The 22,819-nt window shown below is 41.1% G+C and overlaps 1 protein-coding gene across 1 annotated transcript; it reads left to right on the top strand.

Moving 5' to 3' along the window:
- The first annotated feature begins 5,335 nt into the window (after positions 1 to 5,335).
- On the top strand, positions 5,336 to 21,679 carry ALDH7A1 (aldehyde dehydrogenase 7 family member A1). The gene is made up of 18 exons (XM_056323755.1): positions 5,336 to 5,540; positions 5,715 to 5,768; positions 6,760 to 6,825; positions 8,520 to 8,600; positions 10,727 to 10,850; positions 11,472 to 11,604; positions 12,206 to 12,250; positions 13,226 to 13,303; positions 14,168 to 14,265; positions 15,080 to 15,121; positions 16,186 to 16,280; positions 17,120 to 17,204; positions 17,493 to 17,599; positions 18,339 to 18,455; positions 19,004 to 19,101; positions 19,348 to 19,421; positions 20,324 to 20,399; positions 21,168 to 21,679. Exons 1-18 carry the CDS (start codon positions 5,367 to 5,369, stop codon positions 21,220 to 21,222), a joined length of 1,602 nt encoding a protein of 533 aa, XP_056179730.1. The 5' UTR covers positions 5,336 to 5,366; the 3' UTR covers positions 21,223 to 21,679.
- The last annotated feature ends 1,140 nt before the right edge of the window (positions 21,680 to 22,819 follow it).

Raw genomic sequence — 22,819 nt, 5'->3', positions numbered from 1 at the left:
GATTGAAGTCAGATAGTATGTTGTTGCTCATTATACAATCGTTTGAAGCTAAATATGTAAAGTCTGTTGTTTGTCTGCGTTGGGGTCTGCAGCAGGTCTGCAGAAAAGTTAGTTGACTTCAAAGACTTAGCCATGTACCTTTAAGACAGCCACAAATTGTCAGATATGTAAACAAGATGTGAAGAACTGGAACTTAGAACTGCAGCATATGGGCACCTACAGCAACAGCAAATAGCAAGCAAGAAGAACACAAAAACCTATCAGGGTCTGACACATGTACTGTCTAAGATATATAAATAATTTGTATAAACAATAAAGGCCATTTTGTCATTTTGTCCGAACCCAGCCACGCAGACATAGTGTTTTTTCAGTCTGCCTCGACCTGCATCACCACATATCTGTAAGCTAAATTCCATGCTGTATTGTCCACATGGCAAGATACTTTCGGTCTCAGGGGTTTGTTTTGTTGTTGTTTTTTTTAAATATCTCAAACCGTTTTCTGCCTTTACAGGCTATACAATCATATGTGTCTATTTCTTGGGTTTCAAGTGATTTGTAGGTGCTATCACTTTCAGTGCTGAGTAACCAGGAAACTTTAAAATATGAGTAACGGACAAACTACAAAAGTGAAGGGCTGCTTCAAAAGTGATTTGAAATGTTTCAGGTTGTCACTGAAATCAGGAATAAGAAAACTCCTTAACACCAACATAGTGTTGAGAAGCAGGCATTCTTGTATTGCAGTGACGGATGCATGGGGGAATGCTCCACCCAATGTGCATGCTGTATGCTTCATTCAAACAAAACTATATAGTCCACACTTATGATTATGCATTACATTTCTCAGAAAAAGCTTACATATTCATTCAACAGGATGGACTATGTTAAGTAAGCATCACACATACCCATTAAAGGTGTCTCTGAGTCTTCTAAGGGGTCTCAAACAATAACCAACCCTAGAGTTGGCAGCTGACCGATCACTGAACCTTAATTTAGTTCCCTGATATGGAGAGCCCAAGGAGAGTCCAAGCCTGTTTCATTAGTTACCTGTATACAAGGGTCTCCTCAGAGATCCTAAGTTTTAAACGACTCTTACAGAACCTGGGTTGGCTAGCAATCTCTCCATAGTGATTACACTGAAACAAACAATATAGTTACAAAGCTAAAACAGAAAAGTTATATGTAAGAAGTATAGTTACAAAGCTAAAAAAGACTAAACTACATGGTAACAAGGTCAGGAGAAAAACTTTATCACATGTTTCCACCCCTGCAGCTTTAACTGTGTTTTGAGAGCAAGAATTGCCATAATTCTTTGCATTCCCAATATCTTACCACTGAGGAAAATACACAGTTCCTTCTGAAAATTAATTGAGAAAGCTGTTGTGTAAATATGACAGAAGAGCCTGCTACTTTCGGGCAAAGCTGTGTCACGCTGCAAACACGGGAGTTTTAAGCATGTTTTTGGAAGCTTTTCCCCTTTCTGCCCCACTCTGCCTGAATTTCTTGTACTGGGCTGAAGCAACTCTGACTTCATGTAAACATAAAAGCTCTGGGATGACCTCCTCCCTATGTGGACATTTGACATCCATCCTCATTGTACCCAAGCAGTTAACGCTCCCTGGATCATCCTTCACGCAGGGAAGGAGCTTATACCTTTTCCTACAGATGTGTAAATGAAGCACAGGGCAAGGAAAGGCTATACCTGAAGAGCACCGAAGTGAACCCAGAACCCAAGGGCACAGTTTCACAGGACCCACAGACTGGCTTACAACTGGGGTGTAGTCAAACTGTCTCCCTTTCCAGTCCCTTTCTACCACCATGCTGCTTTCCTTGAGGTGGAGCAAAGTGCTTCTGTGGACATGCTCAGCTGATTCACCTCACCATTGATCTGGAAATAAGGAAAAGCTGATGGACAAGATGAGGACACATCTTTACTGACTTCCACAAGCACCAGTAAAATGGATCTTTTCCCCTCAATTTGTAAGCTTTGGTGGAAATGGATCTTTTCCCCTCAGTTTGTAAGCTTTGGTATAAATGAGTATTTTAGCAACCCTAATTATATCCTAATGGCAGAATAAGATACCATGACCAGTTTTAAACAACACAGACTTCAAGGTGTGCTCTCACTAATGGACACAACGCATCCAGATCAAGGGGAATGCAAACTGCCATGTTAGCATAATCACACTGCAAAGTAAAGTCACCATAGATAGGTAATTTCTCACTGAAATTCCCTTTAATAAATAAATATTTAAAATATCAAGCTCAGTACGACCATGTAGAATAGAAAAAAATACATACTTTAGTCTATTACGGAGCTTTTTTCCTCCCTTCTCATATAGCTCCCTGTTACACAGTCTTTCTGTATCCTGTACACTCTCCTGTGATCAGCCTTGCTCTGCAGAAGCACAGGTTGTGCCTGGGCTGTATTTCAGACATTGGCCTGAGTTCACACTCCTGTCACACTTGTAGCATCTAGAAGTCTATCTAGATACAGATGTGGACTTGGGCCTGTGAGGAAGAAAAAATTTTGGGCCCCACAGGCTGAGGTTTCATGAAGGTCTAAACCACATTTTTACTGGTGTGGATGGTTGAAAAGCAATGTGACTCACACCGCAGGTCCTGCATATCTGATCACAAACCAACATGGCAAGTCAGCCTCAGGTCCCTCCTGAAAGGACTTTGGCACCACTTGTGACAGCAAAAATTCCATCTGCTTGGACAGGCTGGAGCAAAAGAAGATGAGCAGACCCAAGTCAGGCATGGTGCCAGGGTTTTGATGTTCTCTGTGGCTTGACCTGTCGCTGCTGTACCAATAGCCATGTGTAGTTGTGGCTGGAGGAACTGCTTGCTTATGGTGACAGAGAAGGATTGTGGAATTGAAACCACATTGCCTGTGCCTCAGCTACTGCCCTAAACATTTGAGGGTCCCACTTTTTTGCTAGAACCCAGTGAATGGGTCGAGGACATCTTGCAGCTATGTCATTGTGAAATATCACTTTGACCATAGATAGACGTTTAAGGTCAAAAAAGGTGAAAGTCCGCATGAAACTGTGCCATGCATTAGAAAATGTCACCTCTCAAAGATTACCATCCTGAAGCAGCTGTACCCTCCCTTTCAGGAAGCAGTAAGGGCCACTGCTCCCTGGGGGATGGGGAGCTGGGGGACAGGACAGGGGCCTCACCAGACCAAGTCACAGCCCAGGTGGTGAGGCAGTATGGCAGTGGCAAGGCAGGTCCGAGGTGAAGCCAGGAAGCTGACCTGCTGGCCAGGGTCAGGACCACGCCAGCAGCTGACAAACAGGTCCCATGGTGATGGGCAGAGGCCAGCCCCCCCTGGGCCAGGGTCTGGCTCGCCACATCCTTGTCCATGCAGAGGTGTGGCTGTGGCTGCTCCATGGCAGGAGGGACCAAAGGCCCAGGGCTGACTTTCAGTCAATGCCTGGGTGTTGGGTTGAGGGACAGAGGCCCCAGGCAAAGCCGTTCAGGTCCATTAAGGCTCATTGGTGCCTTCAGGTTCTTGACTTTCTTGAGGCAGTGGGTCCAGAATCTCGGAATTGAATACCATGAGAAAGCCCATATCCTCACATTGGTGTATATCCCCCCAGTTCCTCTGGGAGGTGTCAGGCCCAGACCTTCTCAGGAAGATCTCTGCAAAGTTTCACCAAAGTCGATGGAGGTCAAGCTCTCTGATGGGCATCTGGATGGTTTCAAACACATAACTATGAATTTCTGTTCCCCTGGCATTGTATTGTGCCAGTGAATGCTATGTGAGGACAGCTATGGCCACAAAGGTGTCTCAGTTACTGGGATGGGGTACTCCCTTGACAGGTTCTTCTTCCTTGAGGCACGTGTGGAGCTGCTGCAGCTCCAGCTTCACCAGGTGCTGCAGGTTGTAGAGCCAGCTGGAGCCTATTTCATCTCTATATTTGATCTATATACTAAACCTTCTGAGAAAAAGGTTTGCACTATGAGAAACAGTCATCAGGAGATAGAATAGCTCAAGGGATGCTTCACACCTCTGGGTCATGAGATAAAACCAAACTCACTCCAGATCAGGTGTGATGGAGACCTATCCAACAGGTTTTTGATAGGTTCTGCTGGCTGGATGATGAAAAAACAGCTCTGGGGACTGATCTACCATACCATCTGTAGCATAGGTTCTTGAAGTCAAGGCTGTAAAAGCATGGTGTCAAAGGAGGGGAAGAAAGCCTGTACGGCTGTTCTTTTGATGGTGTTTGTTCTCCGGGTAGAGGTAAGGTTTTATCCCCATACTTAAAAAAAAGATTCTTACCTTTCAGATGCAGTAATTTCCCTTTTGAGTTGCTTTTGCTTGAGATTTTATGTATTCCTCTCAAAGGTGAATGGTTTGCTATCTTTTTGGTACAAGTTTTATAGTATCCAATCCTGGTTTCCTTGTGCAAATGACAATTTGATCTTGAGTGCAATGAAGGCAATTGCATCTTCAGCTCTTGAATCTTGCTGGACTGCTTTATAATACTAATCTGTTTACATCATCCAAAAATACCCTTCATCTGACAAAATACTCTTGAACAACTGTTTCTTAAAGAGCAAATTGTTTATACTTAATATAATTTACAGTAAGCAGAAGTGTGTAGTTGTGGAAACCAGAATATAAATTGTGGCATTCTGGAGATCCGTGGCATTTTCTTCTCATGTGCTAAAGAATTTAAAGCTTACTCCTAATTTAAAGTTTACTCCTTAGAGGTTTTATCATTCAGAAAATACTGCATTGCTGAAAACAGTATTTTGTGAGCATAATAAGTTGTTTAAATTTCTAAAGCCTTTTAAGGGGAGTTAAAAATATCAGATAAAAATCTCTTGCAGTTTTGCAAGATGGGTGCATATCAGTGAGGTAAGTGTCTTGGTCCTGTGTACGGGAAAGGAGAAATGGAAACACCGTGGCATCACAAACAGTGGTGCGTGGGTAAGTGGCTGGCCTAGAGGCTGGAGCTGCTTCCTTTCACTGAGATTCAAGCACGGCATTAAAGAATGAAAAGTACACTTTTATTATTGTTATTATTAGTAACAGTACCATCATAATTATTATTGTTATTATAATCATCACCATTCACCATCATCACCATCGTTATTCCTCCTTTGCTGAACAAGGACAGCTACAGCCGCTCCCCGTTTGAACGCCCGTGTGCTTTCACTTTCCCCTGCCGTTAGAAATACAGGACCGGTGCGTCCCGCGGCCACGCGGGAGGGGCGGGGCCCGGGGCACGCGGCGGACCGCGCCACCACCAATCGGCGCCGGAGGCGGGGGGGCGGGGCGGGGGCGGGGCTCCTCCGCCGCGTGCCCCCAGCCCCGCCTCTCCTCTCCCCACCCCGGGCGGCCGCCGGCCATGCTTGGCGTGCGCCGTGTTGCTGCCGCGCTGCTACCGCTGCGGGCGGGGGCCCCGGCAGCCGCCATGTCTACCCTGCTGGTCAACCAGCCGCGCTACGCCTGGCTGCGGGAGCTGGGCCTGCAGGAGGAGAACCCGGGCGTGTACAACGGGCGCTGGGGTGGCGGCGGCCAGGTGCGGGCGGCGGCGCGGCCTGTGGCGGGGAGCGGGCCCGCGGGAGCCGGGCCCTGCGTGGGCGCGGCGCGGCGGCGCGGCCGGGCCTCGGCGGGGCCTGGGGCGTTGCGCCCCCTGCGCTGGGTAGAGGGGCGAGCGCGGCCTCGCGGCTTAACCGCCCCCCTCCTGCTCTAGGTGGTGACGACCTACTGCCCGGCCAACAACGAGCCCATCGCCAGCGTCCGGCAGGTGAGCGCGCCGTGGCCCGGGCCGCCGGGGCAGCTGGGCGGGCGGGGGCCCTGCGGCTGCGGGGAAGTGGGGAGCCCCCCGGGTGCGGGTGCCGAGGCGTCGGTTCGGGAGCGGCTGCTGCCCCTCGGCCAGGCTGGCGAAGGGCGGGAACCTGCCGGCGGGCGGCGGCCCGGGCCCGGGGCTGGTGGGGCCAGGGCGGTTGACGGAACTCGCCACAGCTCGGGCCGTCGCTGGAACAAGCCTGCGGCATCTCCGGGAAGAAAATCGAGCTGTTAACCTCCCCTCCGCCCTCACCCCCAGCTCCCCCCCCACCTCTCTACATACAGTCTTGCAGGTTTTCTTGGGAAGAACGAGGGCTGCTTCTGCTCCTTTCCGTTTTTTTCTAGGGGAAGTTGCAGAATCCACAGGGGTGGGATGTGGCTACTCAGTGGAGGTTGGTGGCCAGGGGGAGGTATGAAGGAGAGCAACGTGGCATTCATGTGGTAAATCTGTGAAAGTTTTTAGCATGAGAATAGCGCTACATCGCTAACCTACTCCTTTTGAATATTAGGACTCCATTAGACTGTAATTAATTAATGTCGGTGAGGCTGGTGGAGCAGGACAGTCCTCACCTCACAGCCTTTGTTTAACAATGCTATAAGATAAGTTATATGAATATATGATGAATGCCTCCCTTACAGCTGTTCTTTATGGAGCATCCCGTGTCATCTGAAGGAAAATTCCTCCTCATGTTAATTTTTTTTTTTTCTGAGGCAGCACATACGGTTTTTCTCAACAGTAATTTCAAGCAACTCAACATGCCATCTTGGGACCAAACTAGTAGAATACAAGCTGCCAGTGAAAGTGGTATTCTGTAGTGCAGTACTCTCCACTACAAATACATTGAGTTGGATGCAGAAGCTCTTCTGTGCTGTTTGTTTTGGGATTTTGGTTTTCCTAACATGCTTCTAGAAAATTCCTAACATTTTCTTTGACATGCTTCTTCATGTAGGCTAGTTTGGAGGATTATGAAGAAACAGTAAAGAAGGCTAAAGAGGCATGGAAGGTCTGGGCTGATGTAAGTTAACAGAGACTTCACTTTTATAACGTATCTCTGGCAGATAACGGCCGTTAAATTGCCCTGTCAGGTGGAGGTGTAAAAATATGTTTGTACTGTGTATGTTGCATTAAAGCAAAAATTTGCAGTGAGGAGCTCAAGAAACAAACCCAGACAACTTGCGTACATTACCATTGAGGTACAAAGATGAGGGCATTGACTTGTCAGAAATGTTTGTTTTTAAAAGTCTGGCAAATATACCCAGGCTTGTGCCTGTAAGCCATTGCCAATGGGTCTGCTGAAGTTCAGAAACTTTGTAGCAAGCAAATTATCCTTGTAGGTGTGTTTAACTTCATGTTTCTGCATGCTTTCTCCTGCCGGAGAGCTCTGCAGTCTGTTTGGATGTCTGACCAATGGCAGTAATCTTGTTCTCAAGGGGTGAGGAGGACTGCTGGTTTTGAGTGTGCTTTTTTTTTGTTCACCAGCTGCTTTGGTATCTCACAAAACAGTTGTTACTGTAAAACATTAATGGTTACATTGCTGTGTCAGACAATAGGTAAGCTATTTTTCCTTATTCTCAGTGCACCTTTACAAGCTATGTCCAGCCAGCACCCATTCTCTTGCTAGCCATGCCAGGCTTGGTTTTTATAGCTACCTGCTATTTCTTTGATACAAACTGAAACCTGGATTTTTTTAAGGTACTGCGCGTTATGTATTTTATCCAAAGCAAAGTAGTTTACCTTTCCTGAAGAGAACAGACTTCAAGACAAACAGAACAGCTTCTTTAGCTTCCTCAGGATATGTTAGTACATGTTCTTTTGTTATAATTTGTGAATATAGTGTTGGTGAGTGCATGCCAGTTTCTAATGTGTTTGGAAATAATCTGAAAGCAATCTTAACACATAATAAAGAATCAACAGATCGAATGCTTTAAAGCCTCATCTCAAAGTTGTTTTTTTTGGGTTTTTTTTGTTGTTGTTTGTGAATTTTGGTGTTTGTAGTGAGCTTATCTGAAACATTTGGCCTATAAAGAGGGTGCTTGCATGGTTTATGTATTCCCCACCTCCCTCATCCCAGAGAACTGCTGTTCTAATTCTGTAAATCCTGTTGCATTTATATGGTTTATTATTAATCCTGGCTACTGATTGTTATCTAACATACTGATACCACATAAAAAAATATATCTATTAATACTTGGTATATAGGTTTGCTTTTTCCATGATCAAGGCTTCTGTGTGTGTCAGGAATGACTAGCAAAGTAAATGTGAACAGCCATTGTCAAAAACGTTTGTGATGTTAAATTGTGCTGTTAAATATGCTTCAAAAGCTCAGAAACCAGTGAATGTGCTTTTATTAAAAAATATTTGTTTCTTGAGGTGCAGCTGATTATTTGGGGGCATTGTGGGTGGTGTAGCTGGACAGAAGTAGCAGAACTAATAATCTGAATGCTTCTAGCAATATTCAGTGGAACTGAAGTTTTGAACAGATATAAATGTATGCAGTGTTACCAGTTTCTGTGAGGCAGGAAACAATTTTTTGTAAAGCAGTGTATGTGATTAAAAATGAATGAGCAATAATGTCTTGGGAAGATAGGGGAAAAGTACAACAATCAGTAATTTCTTTCTGCAGGGGTAGAAAACTAAAAATATATATGCAGCAGAAATCACAGATGTTCAGTCTCAAATAATTCTTCTGTTTTCTTTTGTTTTGACTAGATCCCTGCACCTAAGCGTGGAGAAATAGTGCGACAGATTGGTGATGCCCTGAGACAAAAAATTAAAGTTCTAGGAAGCTTGGTAAGGTGTTTTAAGAAGCAGCTTAACTTTGTGGGGTCGGTTTGTCAAAACGTTGTTCTCAGTTTTTAATGTACCACTCTGTGATACTAACTTTTAATAATTGTTAAAATGCTGTTAGTTCTATTAGCTTGCCAAAATTAATTTTAATTTTTAAAAATTAACTTAATTATATTTAATTTAACTTTTTTAAAAAAGGAAAAGGGGAAAAAAAATGTAAGATTGCATTCTGGCATCCTACACTGAAGATGATAATGTATAATAGGAAAAGGAAGTGTGATTCATTTTGAGCCTGTACTCTTACTGGGAGGAGTGTTGCAGCTGCTGTCCTGCTGTTTTCCCACTTGCTTGTCAGATAGGGCATTGTCTGATACTAAAAGTGTCCTGGAAAAGACCTTCCTCTAATGCAGAGCTTTTAACCTTGAGCTCTTTTTGGTGATCCGCAGGATTTTGTGAACTGACATGTGGAGGTATAAGGCTTCAGAAGGTGAGATGGTCTTAATGAGATCTTCTTGCAGTGCTGTGCAGGACATAAAGGTTGAAGGACTGCTTCTTTAAAACACTTGGTAGTTCTAGGGACGAAAAGGAGACAAGTGGGAAACTTCGCTTTTACAAGGCTTGCCTGTATGTGCCACTATTCAGAAGAAGGTGTCAGTTAATAACTCCATGTAGTCAAGCCCATATTGTTAACCTATAAAACCTTGTTCTGCCGTTTCCCTTGATGTTGTGTTGTCAGCAGAGTTTCTGTGGTGGAATTGGAGTGCTAATGTAGTTTTGTATTCAGAAATGGTACAGCTTCCTTGGTGAGCGTGGACAGACAGAATGTATGTATTGATGTATGTTCCTTGGACAAAACTTGTTGCTTAGTGCCAGAGCATTTTTCCAGTTTTCCTAAACAGATAATAAATCTGTTCAGCTCTTCCAGGATAGGGGGTGAACTTCAGGGTGAAAGCTGTGCAATAGGTATTGAGGGTTTAGGACTTCTCCTGGCTTTAGGGTATGTAAAACGGAATGATATGGCAACTCGCCTTTTCATATGCCATTGGAACTTTATAGCCTTGCCTCACAATGTCCTTGTCAAGTATCCATATGGATCTCTATCGTACTTACGGACTCACTGCTGTGTTTCATACTAAATATGTCTGATGCTCCTCTATTTCTGGTCACTGAGGAGGCTATTCCTTCTCTCAAGATGACCATGGATGTTATACAAATACCTAGAAATACATTTAGTCACCTTTATTTTAACCTTTGCATGGGGAGTAAAATATTGTAGCAAACCTTTGAACCTGATTCCTCACTTAACAGCTTTTTCAAAGTACAATTATCAGTCTAACGTGGTAGGTGTTATCTGTATGAATGTCACAGCTAGATACCAGAGCATGACTGTAAAATTAAGTGGGGGTAAAAGGGTGACTTCTTAGTTCATAAGTTAGTGAATTTTCTCACTTTTGCAGGAAAATGTCTTAAAATACCAGCTGATTCTTACTGATAGTTTATATGGCTGCAGTGTACATCTAACGTGCCTTTAACAGAAGGACATAGCTTAGGATTGACTTCAGCTTAATAAAAAAAGTATTAAAAAATCAATCCTAAACATCCCAGGTTACTAACATACTAGAGATGTGTAGACATTTTCAGCAGTGTCTGAAAATGGAATCCCTCAAACTCACTTTGAGATGTTATGAAATTAGTAGTCTGCTTTTGAAAAATGTAAATTACTTTCACTTTTGCTAGTGCAGGGTAATCCCTCTTTTCCAATTTATTCTGTGCCTGGTCCACAGTATGTACAAATGTCCTGATGGAAATTCAGTGTTTTGTTGATCTAAACCAGTGCACCTTGCTACTGTTGGATACTCATTTCAGTAGATTATTTTTAATTTCATCTGTTCATTACTGTCTTCTTCTGATTTCCTCCTATTGAATGTGACTCCTGTCTAGTTGTCTATTGTGATCTTCCTTTGAGCTACGGATAACTTGGGAAGAGGTGAATCTCTTCTAATGGAAAAAATGTGTATTAAATCTTACTTGGTTTACAAATACACCTGACATTAGTGGGAGACAAAGTGTATTGGGCATGTAAGGCAATTTTTTAAAGAATAATTTTGTTTTGCTCTTCTTTTTTTCAGGTCTCTTTGGAAATGGGAAAGATTTTTGTCGAGGGTGTTGGGGAAGTGCAGGAGTATGTTGATGTCTGTGACTATGCTGTTGGTTTGTCCCGAATGATTGGTGGTCCTGTTTTGCCTTCAGAAAGTAAGTATGTGTGTATGTATGTTGGTTTTTTGGGGTTTTTTTTGTTTTCTTGCGGTTGTTCTTTTGTACAAATGAAGAGATGGAGATATATCTTAAATATACAGTGATGTAATGCAGCAAAATCTCTGTACTGTGAGTTATCTAGGGAGCATGTTGTCTAGGATTAGATGTGCTGGTAAGCAGTAGCGCCACCTAATGAAGTATCTAGCCTGTGGTGTATATCAAGGGGCAATAGATTTTTCTCTCCACTCTTTGAAGCATTAGATTCTCTTTGATTTCTTTGTTAATGCAGGTGCTAGAGGAAAGTATGTAAAAATTCAGTGGTGTACTTAGAAATGAGGGACCTTCTTGTCAGTTAGCGATCAGCAATCACCATTCTGTTAACTGAGTAGTTAAAATAGTAACACTTTGTGTTGTTAAATTAATAGTTTTTTTCACGATCTAGATAACTTTGTTCCAGTAAACTGCAGAGCACATACAATACAGCTGTCCACAAGCTAATGCTCTGGTGGACAGAGAAGTGATACTAGGCCCCTTGCTTCATGGTTTCCTTTATTAAAAAATAAATAAAAAAAATATTAAATGGATGCAAATTGCATTACATTGTTTCTTTGTTTTCAGGACCCGGCCATGCCCTTATAGAGCAGTGGAATCCTGTTGGTTTAGTGGGAATCATCACAGCTTTTAACTTCCCTGTAGCTGTTTATGGGTGGAACAGTGCAATTGCCATGATCTGTGGAAATGCTTGCCTCTGGTAAGGTAACAGCTCTCCAATGTACTGACGATATTTTAAAATTAGCTAATATCTCAGGCATTAGATTGTTACCAAATATCTGGTATTTCTGTATATTTGATTGTATTTCATGTGGGCTTAATTTCTGTTTATTTTTAGGTTCACTTGTAGTCAAAGAGCTTTGTTTTCTTTTGGGGTCACTCTTTTACAAGATATTGTGATTCAGACCTGTCCAGGACTTTGCAAAATGGCCTGTTAATAAAGAACTCAGGTTGATGTCTTGCAGCAATGATAGTGAATAGCTAATATTTTCAGAATAGATACAGCTAACATTAGGAATCTAAAGCAGCTTTGCTTCCTCTTCCAGCCTCTGTTCCATTTTCAGCTGCTTCACTCCGTCTGGCATAGCTCTTCTTCATGTGGGTTTCAGTAGAAGCTCTGAATGCTCAGCTGTGCAAAAACCACACTTGATTTCCTGTCAACGCACAACTGAAAACCTACTTAACCAAATTGTGCTGTGTTTTAGATACCATAAAAATTGATATTTGAATTATTTCTTACTCTTGAAGAATTGAAGAGAAAATAATGTCATTCGTCTTTTATATAATTTTTTTCTTTTTAGGAAGGGTGCTCCTACAACATCCCTCATTAGTGTTGCTGTTACAAAGTGAGTTCTGGTTTCTTTCCTTTCTGTTTTGCTTTTTGAATAACCTCTTTTCTGTTTGAGGTAGTGCTTAATGGTCAGAAGAACTACTTTCCCCTTGTTACCTAAGAAGTAACAGAATATATAGGATGTTACCTATACTGTTAGCCATTTTTTTCTGGGACCAGGGATGTGCCTTTGCTGAAGTAGGGCTAGCTGAGTGGTTTGATTCCTTGTAGAAGATTAATTGCTCATGCAATTTATCTTCCCTGAATCACACATCCATGTTTCAGAATTACCCCTTTTTTTGGGAGTTTCAGCCCAACGTCAGCACCCAGTTTCTTGTCAGATTCTTCTGGCTGGCTGAAGATGCCTTCACCCCATCTTTAGAATCCAAACCCAGTAAAAACTTAGCTTGTGTTTCTAGGGTTCAAAGCCCATTCTTGACTAAAGGGAGAAGAACTCCAAAGAATAAATGTCATAGTGGTACTCTAGGTTTATTGTTACTTCACTTACTATATTAACATTTTAAATACTTACCTATTGTGTGCTACAAATAACATCTATTTTTAAATCCTAAATGTAAGTAAGCCCTTTAAAAATAACTGATTAGTAAGTCTTGTAGTTTTGATATTAACTCCTGAGAACAATGGCCCCAAACGACTTGAGAGTATTTTATGTAGCTCCACGAAGTTATATAAATATCTCTTTCTAATGGTGAAAAACTGTGGCCAAGGTTTTTACAGACTGATGTAATTTTTGTCCGTGCCAGTTGTGTGGATGCATAAGAAGTATGTTTTGTGTTACTTTTGTGTGAGCTGTGACACTGAAGTCCTTGATGGGAGAATTATGTACTGTACAAACTACTTGTCAATTAACTGCAAGACTGCTGCTTTTTATAAGTAGCTTTTTCATGTGCGTTGTCAGACAGCTTTAATGGTTCATTCCCTATTATATGCACCTGTTGGAAATCTCAGATTTTTACATCTTTGATTCTAGGATAATTGCCAAAGTCTTGGAGGATAACAAAGTTCCAGGAGCAATCTGTTCTCTGGTTTGTGGTGGAGCAGACATTGGGTAGGTAACATTTCTTGTGTTTTGTGAAGATGATATAGAGGGTAAAAAAATATTCTGAGGTACTTGTTGTGAAGAAGTTATTCTGATCTCCAGGAGTTCGCAGTACATGCACATAGGTGTTGCCATAATTTTTATCAGCTGGTCTGAAACTCTGCTGTAAACATCATGTGAATTTCTACTTGCTGTTGTAAGTTCAGCTGCTAGCAAGTAACTTATCAGATGCTTAATGAAGAGAAATGATTAAGTCTGTACTTCTGCATATGCTTACAGCCCAAGATTACAGCTAATAATAAATTCAACTCATGTTCTTAGGAGTTTTCAATTTCTAGCCCATTGGTCTTTCAGACCACTTGTAGAGGAGAACACTTCCCCATTTTCCATGCTCACATAGGACTCTGCACTTGCTTATAGATGCATACCTGTGCTTGGAAGCTGTACAAATCATATTGTTTTATTGTTCCAATGTGGCAATTCCCAGTACAGATATATATTCAGATGTATCTTTTGAGCATTTCAAGACAAGACAAAAGACATAGTAAACATTAAAAATGTCATAGGTATGCATATTTTCTTGGGGAACGTAACAGTTGGAGCTGGTCTCACTACATACTTCAGATTGAATTTCAAAATTAGTACAGGTGATGCTGTTATGGTCTGAAAAGGGTGAGGGAAACAGCCTTGTTCCTTTTTTCTGGCTAAGAAGAAGCTTTCCTGCTGCCGGCCCAGTCACTTACCTGATGTTTTCAAAGAAGTGGCTCTGACTTTGAGAGATCTCCCTGGTTGAAGTTGGTTTATGTGGAAGATGCAAGCAGCTCTTCCAGCTGTCTGCTGTTTGAACATGGTGGTATGTCTCCCGTCATGCAGAACAGCAATGGCGAGAGATGAGAGAATGGACCTGTTGTCCTTCACTGGCAGCACGAAAGTCGGCAAGCAAGTAGCGCTTATGGTTCAGGAGAGATTTGGTGAGTGTGTGGGGTCTCTTCTATTTCTTTGCGTGGTCGGGAAAGGTGAGGGATTCCCATAGGTTAAAATAACAGCTTCGCTTAGTTCTTGTGTGACTTCCCCCCCCCCCCCCCCCCCCCCCCCACCTTGGTGCAAATTAGATGCTGCATTTTTCAGTAAGCTCTGTTACAACTCGGTGTTTTTTTCCGGGATATCCACAAATCCATGGTCCTACAGTTAATTTGGGTCCAGGGGATGGTCCATGAATATAAGTGAATGGAGATTATCAAGATGAACAGCCAGGGCTTGTGGTCTTTTTGGCAGTGTGTTCACGGAGAAATGGCCCCTTGTCTTTTGTTCCTTATAAATACAGGAGAACAGTTACGATTTTTGAGATGCTGTGTTTGTTGCAAATGCTTAAAAGTGTATAGGCAAGTCCACGCACAACTGCTGGACTCTTAACTCTTTAGTTTTAATCTTTGTAGCACCTTCTCTTCTTTGTCTGCATCATAGTATCTATGATAGAACTTACTCTGTTTTCACCTTTTCCTTTCTAGTGCTATTTTGCACTAAAAATACTAGTGCTGTTTTTTTAAGCTTCTTTCTGCAATAACTGTTCTCCAGTTATTTCTCTTCACAGTATGTGATAAATGTAGTATTTGGTGTAATTTTCTGCTTTAGCTAGAGTGATAGTTGAATATGATGCCCAAAACTTTTGCCTGTCCAGAAAAATAGGTTTAATGAAACTTAGCTCTAGGTAGAGGTGACCTCACTGAATGAGGTGCAGTGAATACATGTGCACATGACATAACTTGTTTTGTGTCTTTTTATTAGGTCGAAGTCTGCTGGAACTGGGAGGAAACAATGCCATTATTGGTAATATTCAACACAGAATTGTTGTTCCGTATTTGAAAGTATACAAATGTTTGTAACAAATTATCCCTTTGTTCTTTCCCTGACCCCGGGTTTTCAAAAAATATGTAGTAGAATGTTGAGAGTTTTCTGTCTTCAGTACTGTGGAGGGGTAATGTTCTAAGATAAAAAATGAAAGTTCAAGCCTCTTACATGTATTCACTGTTGAAGTGAAGAAAGGAATAGCTAAGCACTGTGGCAGAAAGAAAATACAAGGTAGATAAATTCCTAAGTTGCTGTCCCATTGTGCTGTAACCTTCTGTTTCGCTTTTCTCACATTCTGAACAAATGTAAGTGCCTATCTAGAATATTAAGCTCTTCTGAAAATCACATTCAAGCAGGTCTGTCTCTTCTCCTTGCTGCTTTGCAGCCAGTAGCATAAACTTGCATTATACTTCATAGTTTACTTTTTTGTATGGAAGTCCTGCTTTTTGTGGAATTGGCTTTGAATGATGGCGTAAACATTGGTTGGACTTTGTCCCAAATTTAGTAGTAACTTTTGATGCTTCAGAGAGTTCTGTGGGACTGGTTAAGCTGAGTGGTATTTAAGTTTTAAATAACCCAATGTCTTTTAGCCAGATGTATTTGTTCAGTTCATTTATATTTCACATTATGGTACACCTGTGTATTTTAGTTACTTTTTTCACTTGCCATCTGGATACACTTTACCATTGTTTCTCCATGCTTCTAAACTTCTCAGTGAGAGGACACAGTGAAGAAATGGCAAGAAACAGCTTGTAGTTTCTTGAATTAAAATGAAGCTGAAGTCCTTTGCAAGCTTTATTGTGCAAGGCTCTTTTCAGTATTTCAGACCTAACATTTATGTCCAATTGTGTGTGTCTAATTCCAGGTGTATAAGTAATAGGAGTTTTGAGGTGTTTCAGTGTATCTTAGTGTGCTATGCCAATGCTACCTATTCCTAATGTTTGTTGTCCAGCCTGACAGTTTATTATGTTGTTTAGTGTCTGAAGTCTTGCAAACTGTCTGTTTACTTCAGTAACATGCTGATATTCTTAATTTCTGTTAAGTGTTTGAAGATGCAGATCTGAACCTAGTCATCCCATCTGCTCTGTTTGCCGCTGTGGGAACAGCGGGTCAGAGATGCACAACTGCTAGAAGGCTGGTAAGTAAATCTGTATTGTCTGGTTTGGGTAGCTCTGAATTTAAACTTAGTTCCAGATTAGCTCAGAAGATGCCTGGCAATTCCTGGTATTGTGGAGAGCAACAAATAATCTTTCAAACACGTTTTTACTTTGTCAAAAATCTGTGTGATGGCCAAATACGATGGTAGTTTGTCATTCCAGTGTAATTCTAGCTCGAAAGAGTTTCTTTGTATGTGTTTCTAGAAGTACCTGGGGCTAAAACTCAGGAAAATAAAATTTTATATACCTCCTGTATTTCTCTCGGTTTTCATTGCCAGAGCTTCTTTGCTTTTGCTTGCTATGAATTTTGGCGCAGGGTTTAGATTTCACCAAAGCAAGGGTGTGTCTGTTGCTTACTTTATTATTAATTTTTAACCAATCATTTTTAACAAGTTTAAAGGTGTTAAGTGTCAGCCTGTGTCTATATAGTCTTTTCAGAATTGGGTTTATTGGGTAAATATTGTCAAAATTGATGCAGGTTAACTTTGGGTTTATAGGAAGGGCAGAGTATTTGTCCTAAAACACGTAACTGAAAAGTTTGCAGAACGCATTGATACCATTGATGTGAGATGGGGTAAAATTAGATTTTTGTTTCTTTGCTGTTTTTAAACCTTCATGGTAAAGATTTAAAATCTGCATTTCATGGTGTTAGCGCTGTTTCGAGGCCTTGCTCATGTGTTTATTTTTAACTTTGGGATTTGCTGAATATGAGCAACACTATCTCCACACTTCATTCAGCTCTCTTGAAAGTGCAGTAGTACTTCAGAAATAGTTGCATAGGCTGAGCTGTCTTGCAACCTTCTTACCACATTTCATTTAGTTCCTCCATGAAAGCATCCATGATGAGGTGGTGACAAAGCTTGCGAAGGCCTATGCCCAGGTCCGCATCGGTGATCCATGGGATTGTAAGTAGCTATTTCCAAGTCATGGGTTTAGGAGACAAGTTTCTGTTTGTTTCTTTCTGTTTAAATTCCAAATAGATGATAGGTCAAAGCTGTCTAATTTTCGCAATTTACCAGGGAGTGAGGTAGCTGGTTTCATTTAGAATACAAACTCTGAAAGGGAGATTAAGAGTCCAGCTAATACTGCTTATCTTGGACAGATAGATAATTACTTCCAAAATGTGATCATAAGAATATTTGCAAGTGTATACAGTTTTGCTGAAAGCATGTCTTTGGATCTTTTGTATTTAGCTGACACTCTGTATGGGCCTCTTCATACCAAAGAAGCAGTGAAAATGTTTCTTGATGCAGTAGAACAAGCGAAACAACAGGGTGGCTCTGTGGTCTACGGTGGAAAGGTGACTGACTTTTATTCTGCCTGCTACATTTAGTGTTCCAGGGGAAAAAAATACAATAATGTGGTGGCTTAGGCCAAGATTGTATCTCAGTTTGTCCTGTCAGCCATTACAGGATGTTAATCTGAGAATGTCTGAATTGCAGTCCTGTCCTTAGGGCAAAGATGGCTCTACTTAAGAGCTATCTTCTCCTCCAAGAAATGGCTAAGAGTTTTTGGCTGTTCCTTGCGCTCCCTAGTTGCAAGTGATGGTGAAAATATGAACAGGAATATAAATGGTGAATATCAAATATATAACAAAAATTGTTGTTCTGTCCTTGGATTCACAGTATCAAACCACTGGAGATTCAAGAGCCACTTGCACATCTTCATCATAAGGGATGTTTCATTCTCATGGACATAACATTCTGGGAGTTCTTGTCTTGCATTGGCACCTTCTTTATTCCTCATACCTGTAAAGTTCTAATCAGTTTACTAATCAGCTGATGAGTAGGAGAAAGGAGGGAGGTTTTGTCAGCTGCTAGACTCTGAGATTTGATTGCCTCCTTAGTAGACTAAGTTATGTTTCTGCATTTTAAATACTTCAACAAGTAAATATTACCTACTCAGATGACGTGATCTTGTATTTCTGATGGCTAGGCACAGCTATAGTAACCAGCCATGAAGTATGCAGTTGATGTGCTACTACTAAGCAGGATGCTGGTTTGAACTTACTTAGTTTTTTCTTTTTTTGTGTTTTGAAGGTTATAAATCGCCCTGGAAACTATGTTGAACCAACCATTGTGACTGGCCTTCCTCATAATGCACCCATTGTCCACACTGAGACATTTGCCCCCATACTGTATGTGCTGAAATTTAAGGTAAAGTAATAATGGGGAATTAGTCAGGTGTGAAGGATGCTAACAGATGAGTCTGGAGGGAGATTTCAGATGTATGTCATGTCCATGTAATTGTCCCAGCACCTCAAGAAATGGTAACTGACGTTCTGTACTGTGGGGTATGTACTGTAATAGTTTACCTCAGTGTGTAGCTGGTTGTATGTACTGCCATTTATGCCATGGCAGGGGGGTTGGAACTAGATGATGTTTAACGTCTCTTCCAACCCAAACCATTCTATGATGCTATGATTTATGCTTTTTTTCTGTGAATAATACTGGAGTTAAATGAGAGTCTGGACAGGAATAGATTTTTTTTTTTTGTTCATGTCAACCTGCTCAAAAGCATATTGTATGTTTTGTGCAGTGGTGGAGTTAACCTACACCTGACTTGGTGCACATGTATCTGCCAAGTGGCATTTAGTATATTTGCATTATGGCTGTTGTGTGGTGTTTTTTTCCTCACTATGCTTCTTTGTAACTGCGTTGCTTTGAATGGTCATGGTTTAACCACTGGCATGTGTTCCTTCTAGGAGGAAGAGGAGGTGTTTGCCTGGAATAATGAAGTAAAACAAGGTCTTTCCAGCAGCATCTTTACCAAGGATTTGGGAAGGATTTTCCGCTGGCTTGGGTATAATTTAAATTATTTTTCTGCCTTCCTGAAGCCTAAGATCACAGTCTTTGGTGACTTTTGTAAACCTATGCATAATGCTAGCTAAGCATTTTATAGTCCTCATTTTTGGGAAGGAGCCTTTCCTGATCCTGAGGAGTAATTGTGTCTTTATCTTTGTTTGTAGACCGAAGGGGGTCTGACTGTGGCATTGTGAATGCCTTTCCTGATCCTGAGGAGTAATTGTGTCTTTATCTTTGTTTGTAGACCGAAGGGGTCTGACTGTGGCATTGTGAATGTCAACATCCCAACCAGTGGGGCTGAGATTGGAGGCGCTTTTGGTATGTTACTTAGGCTTTTTTCTTGATCCTTTAAATTATTAAATCCTCTAGCATCAGGTCTAAAGACTTGGTATTAATCCTCAGACATTTTTTGTTTTTTATAAGCTGGTGGGATTTTTTTTCCCCCTTGTAATTCTGGAAGAGAATAAGGCATTACTACTGTAAAAACTAACTGGTATAATTTAGGTCTCCTCACCTTATTTTTCAAGGTTTTAATCAGTCCATTTAAATTACTAAATCTGAAGAAATCATTGAAGTTAATTTTGAGTTATACTGCTTTAGAAAAAAGAGAAATTGAGTAGAGGTAGTTTGATTTCAGCTTTACAAATATCTAAATTCGGTTTATAAATATTCCATGTAGCATTCCCCCCCCCCCGACCCCATCAAGGGAATGTACCTCAGAAGTATATGTTCTGGATCTGTTTAGACATGTGGCTGCATAGAAAGATGTTGTTGTGTATGTTTGCATGTCTATGTAAACATTACAGCCTAAGACTTTCTCACAAAAATACTTTAAACACATTTTTGCCTTTATTTCTCATTTTTTGTATATACTGAAGGAAGTGGGGGGGGGGGGAGAAGAGATATTCATCTTACCATTTAAACAGTGCAAGAACTAGCACATTGTTGTACTCTGTTCCATGTTAAAATACAAAAAAAAAAAAAGCTTTAAAACAAGCTGCTCTAGTGCCAGCATCATGAAACTTTCAACTGCTGGAAGATCAATTTTTGGATCAAGCAAGAGGAGAGAGCTAGCAGTATGAGTTGTATTCAGATATAGAACAAGGGCAAAGAAATAGTTTTTCCCATGAATTTTTATAAAATGTATCACCTAGAGTTAGTCCAGATTTCCATGCTCCGAAAAAATTTTCAGGTTTTCATTTATAACCTTCTTCCTACAGGTGGTGAAAAGCACACTGGTGGGGGAAGAGAATCTGGAAGTGATTCATGGAAACTTTATATGAGACGGTCTACTTGGTAAGACAGACTTTTAAATTCCAAATAAATGCAAAAGTTCAAAACATATAAATCCTTGACTGCGGAGTTGTCCTCACTGAATGTGAGATAGCCATGTGTGAGTGTAATTGCCATGCAAGAATTTACATTGTCTTCCTAGTAGAAGATGATTTGAAGGGTCTAGATGGAGACCTTTCTTTGCTCTCTGTTCCTAAAAAGGAAAAAAAAACCCACTAAACAACCTGGGTTTTTTTCCCCTCTTGCTTGATTTTAAACTTAGCTTGTTTTTTTTTAATTACTGAAACTTGCCAGGAATTATGTGAAGTGACAACCACTGTGAGGGGGCCACTGTTGCCAGTGGTGGGTAATTTAGCTATGTGTTGGGTATCTATCCATACATCTCCTGAGAGCCTGTGGTGATTGACAATTCCCACTCTCTGCTGCCCTCCCTAGCTTCTACCTGTGCTAAGTTTGGTTTCCATGCAAAGGTGTATGAAGACAAGAAATCCCACCTTGATTTTTCTGTATGGAGGTTCTCCTAGCAAGAGATGAAATAGAGAAATTATACTTTACTCTCTCTTTGATCTTGGGGAATGTGGTCTTTCCATGTAATAGTTACTATATTGAAAACTGGAGTAAAGTCAATTTATAACTTTAAATAGTCAAACTGCTCACAGAATTCTTTTTGTATACACGTGACAGAAACCAGAAGCCTCGTATGTAGGAAATGGACTGCATAATCTGTCTCGGTAATCAAGTCTGGTCTCTAAATACTTGTTTCTTTTCCAGTACAATCAACTACAGCAAGGATTTACCTTTGGCTCAAGGAATCAAGTTTCAGTAACGGTTTTATGAATGGCCGTGCCATGAACTCTCCTAGCATTTCAGAAACAAGCGCCTTTTAAGCCTCATGGTGAAGAAAATTAATCATCTGAAACTGACTTGCAACAAAGATACTAATTCTGTCAAAAAATCAGCTATTCTAAAATCGCTTCACTTTGTATGAAATTATTACTTCAGTCTTCAAATAAGAAGTATGTGTTTTTTGGGAAGAAGGGAGTGTGACTGAAACTAACACATTTGGATTCAGATGTCCTGAATAATCTGTTGCCTTATCACTATTATTTCATTATCAATGCTATCTGTACCCCCTGCCTCCCCACCATTTGCTGATATTTCTAGCTAGTAGGTCTATGTTTCAAACTACGTGCTGAGTTTCCTACAGAAAACTGGTGCTGTGGGGGGGTGGGCAGTACAGGGCTATTTTTCCATGCAAAAATAAAAGTACATTTTGTGAGATACCTTGGGCTTCTAGGTTGTTTTTTTTTTAATTGTTGTTTTTGAGCAGGAACATTCAGCTGACTGTCCATTTTTATGGCTGTGAGAAGCATCGCTGGGCTAAAAGGACTGATACGGTTTTCTTGCCCCTCTTTCAGAAAAGAGACTTGTCACCCTGTGTGTTGGGAAATAAGGGGTAAGACCAAGGGCTACTGCAGTCTCTTGGAACCTCCTCTTAACATTAGAAGGAGTCATAGCCAATTCAGGTTGTCGCAGCTCCTGTGGCACCCTACAAAGAAACCAGCTGAAGAACTGGAGATGCAGCCAGGAGGGAATACACTTCCAGAGGGAATTTGCTGGGGCAAGGCACATTGTTTATGTGTGTTTCACCTTAGATGGGGGTTTCTCATGGCCAGTGAAGACTGCAGCTGTCAGCAGGTCATTATGGAGCCTTACGCAGAATCCAGGATGAAAAAGGCACGGCGCTACTAGGCTGATTTTCACTTTCCACAGAGTAACTTCTGAGGTTTTTAATGTACCATTTTTCGGGGAGATTTCTTTGCCTCTCGGTCCTATGTACCAAAATTCCACAATCTCTGAACATGGCAGGGCTGTTAATTTTGGGCCCAGATTCTAGGACTCTGATATGGCTTTTGATTTAATTTTGATGCTAAGATATTTTAATAGCAATGTCATCAAGATTGTGTTAAAGGTGCAACATTCCACAGTGCTAGGTAGTCTTCTTTCACCCTACTATCTAGTAGGATTCAAAACACTATGTGTTTTAAACCATCTGTATTATAGAAGGTATTTTAGGTGTCACTTTCTATAGAATAAACAGTAGGCAGCCAAAGTTTTTTTCCTACTGGGTCTCTTGCAGCCAGGAGAACTCTCCTGTAGTTCTTTGTGCTTGGCCATTGAACTAGGAAATGGGTTTCATGAAATAATGTCGTGTGTTTGCACACAGAACTGAAATCCCCTAAGCAGGCAGATAAGTCGTTAGCAGATAGAGGGCAAAGAAATGATCACATGTCCTAATTTAAAATTTCTGCTATTCTGAAATTAGCACAAGTTACAGAAGCTGTATTCTTAAACACTGTTCTGTGACACTGAATGTTGTCATGAAACTTTCAACAATGAAAAATAAGTTCAAGACCTCTTTC

This window comes from Falco biarmicus, chromosome Z (genome assembly GCF_023638135.1).
Source record: "Falco biarmicus isolate bFalBia1 chromosome Z, bFalBia1.pri, whole genome shotgun sequence".
NCBI classification, from domain to species: Eukaryota; Metazoa; Chordata; class Aves; order Falconiformes; family Falconidae; genus Falco; species Falco biarmicus.
The sequence above is the reverse complement of the archived record's forward strand: the minus strand, read 5'-3'. Positions and strand labels throughout refer to the sequence as shown.

What these genes read in the sequence shown, in the direction of transcription:
- ALDH7A1 (XM_056323755.1), top strand. Translation starts at nt 5,367, where the DNA reads ATGCTTGGCGTGCGCCGTGTTGCTGCCGCGCTGCTACCGCTGCGGGCG. An exon ending in AGGAAACAATGCCATTATTG is followed by an intron (nt 15,122 to 16,185) that starts GTAATATTCAAC and finishes ATTTCTGTTAAG; the next exon opens with TGTTTGAAGATGCAGATCTG. An exon ending in TATATGAGACGGTCTACTTG is followed by an intron (nt 20,400 to 21,167) that starts GTAAGACAGACT and finishes TTTCTTTTCCAG; the next exon opens with TACAATCAACTACAGCAAGG.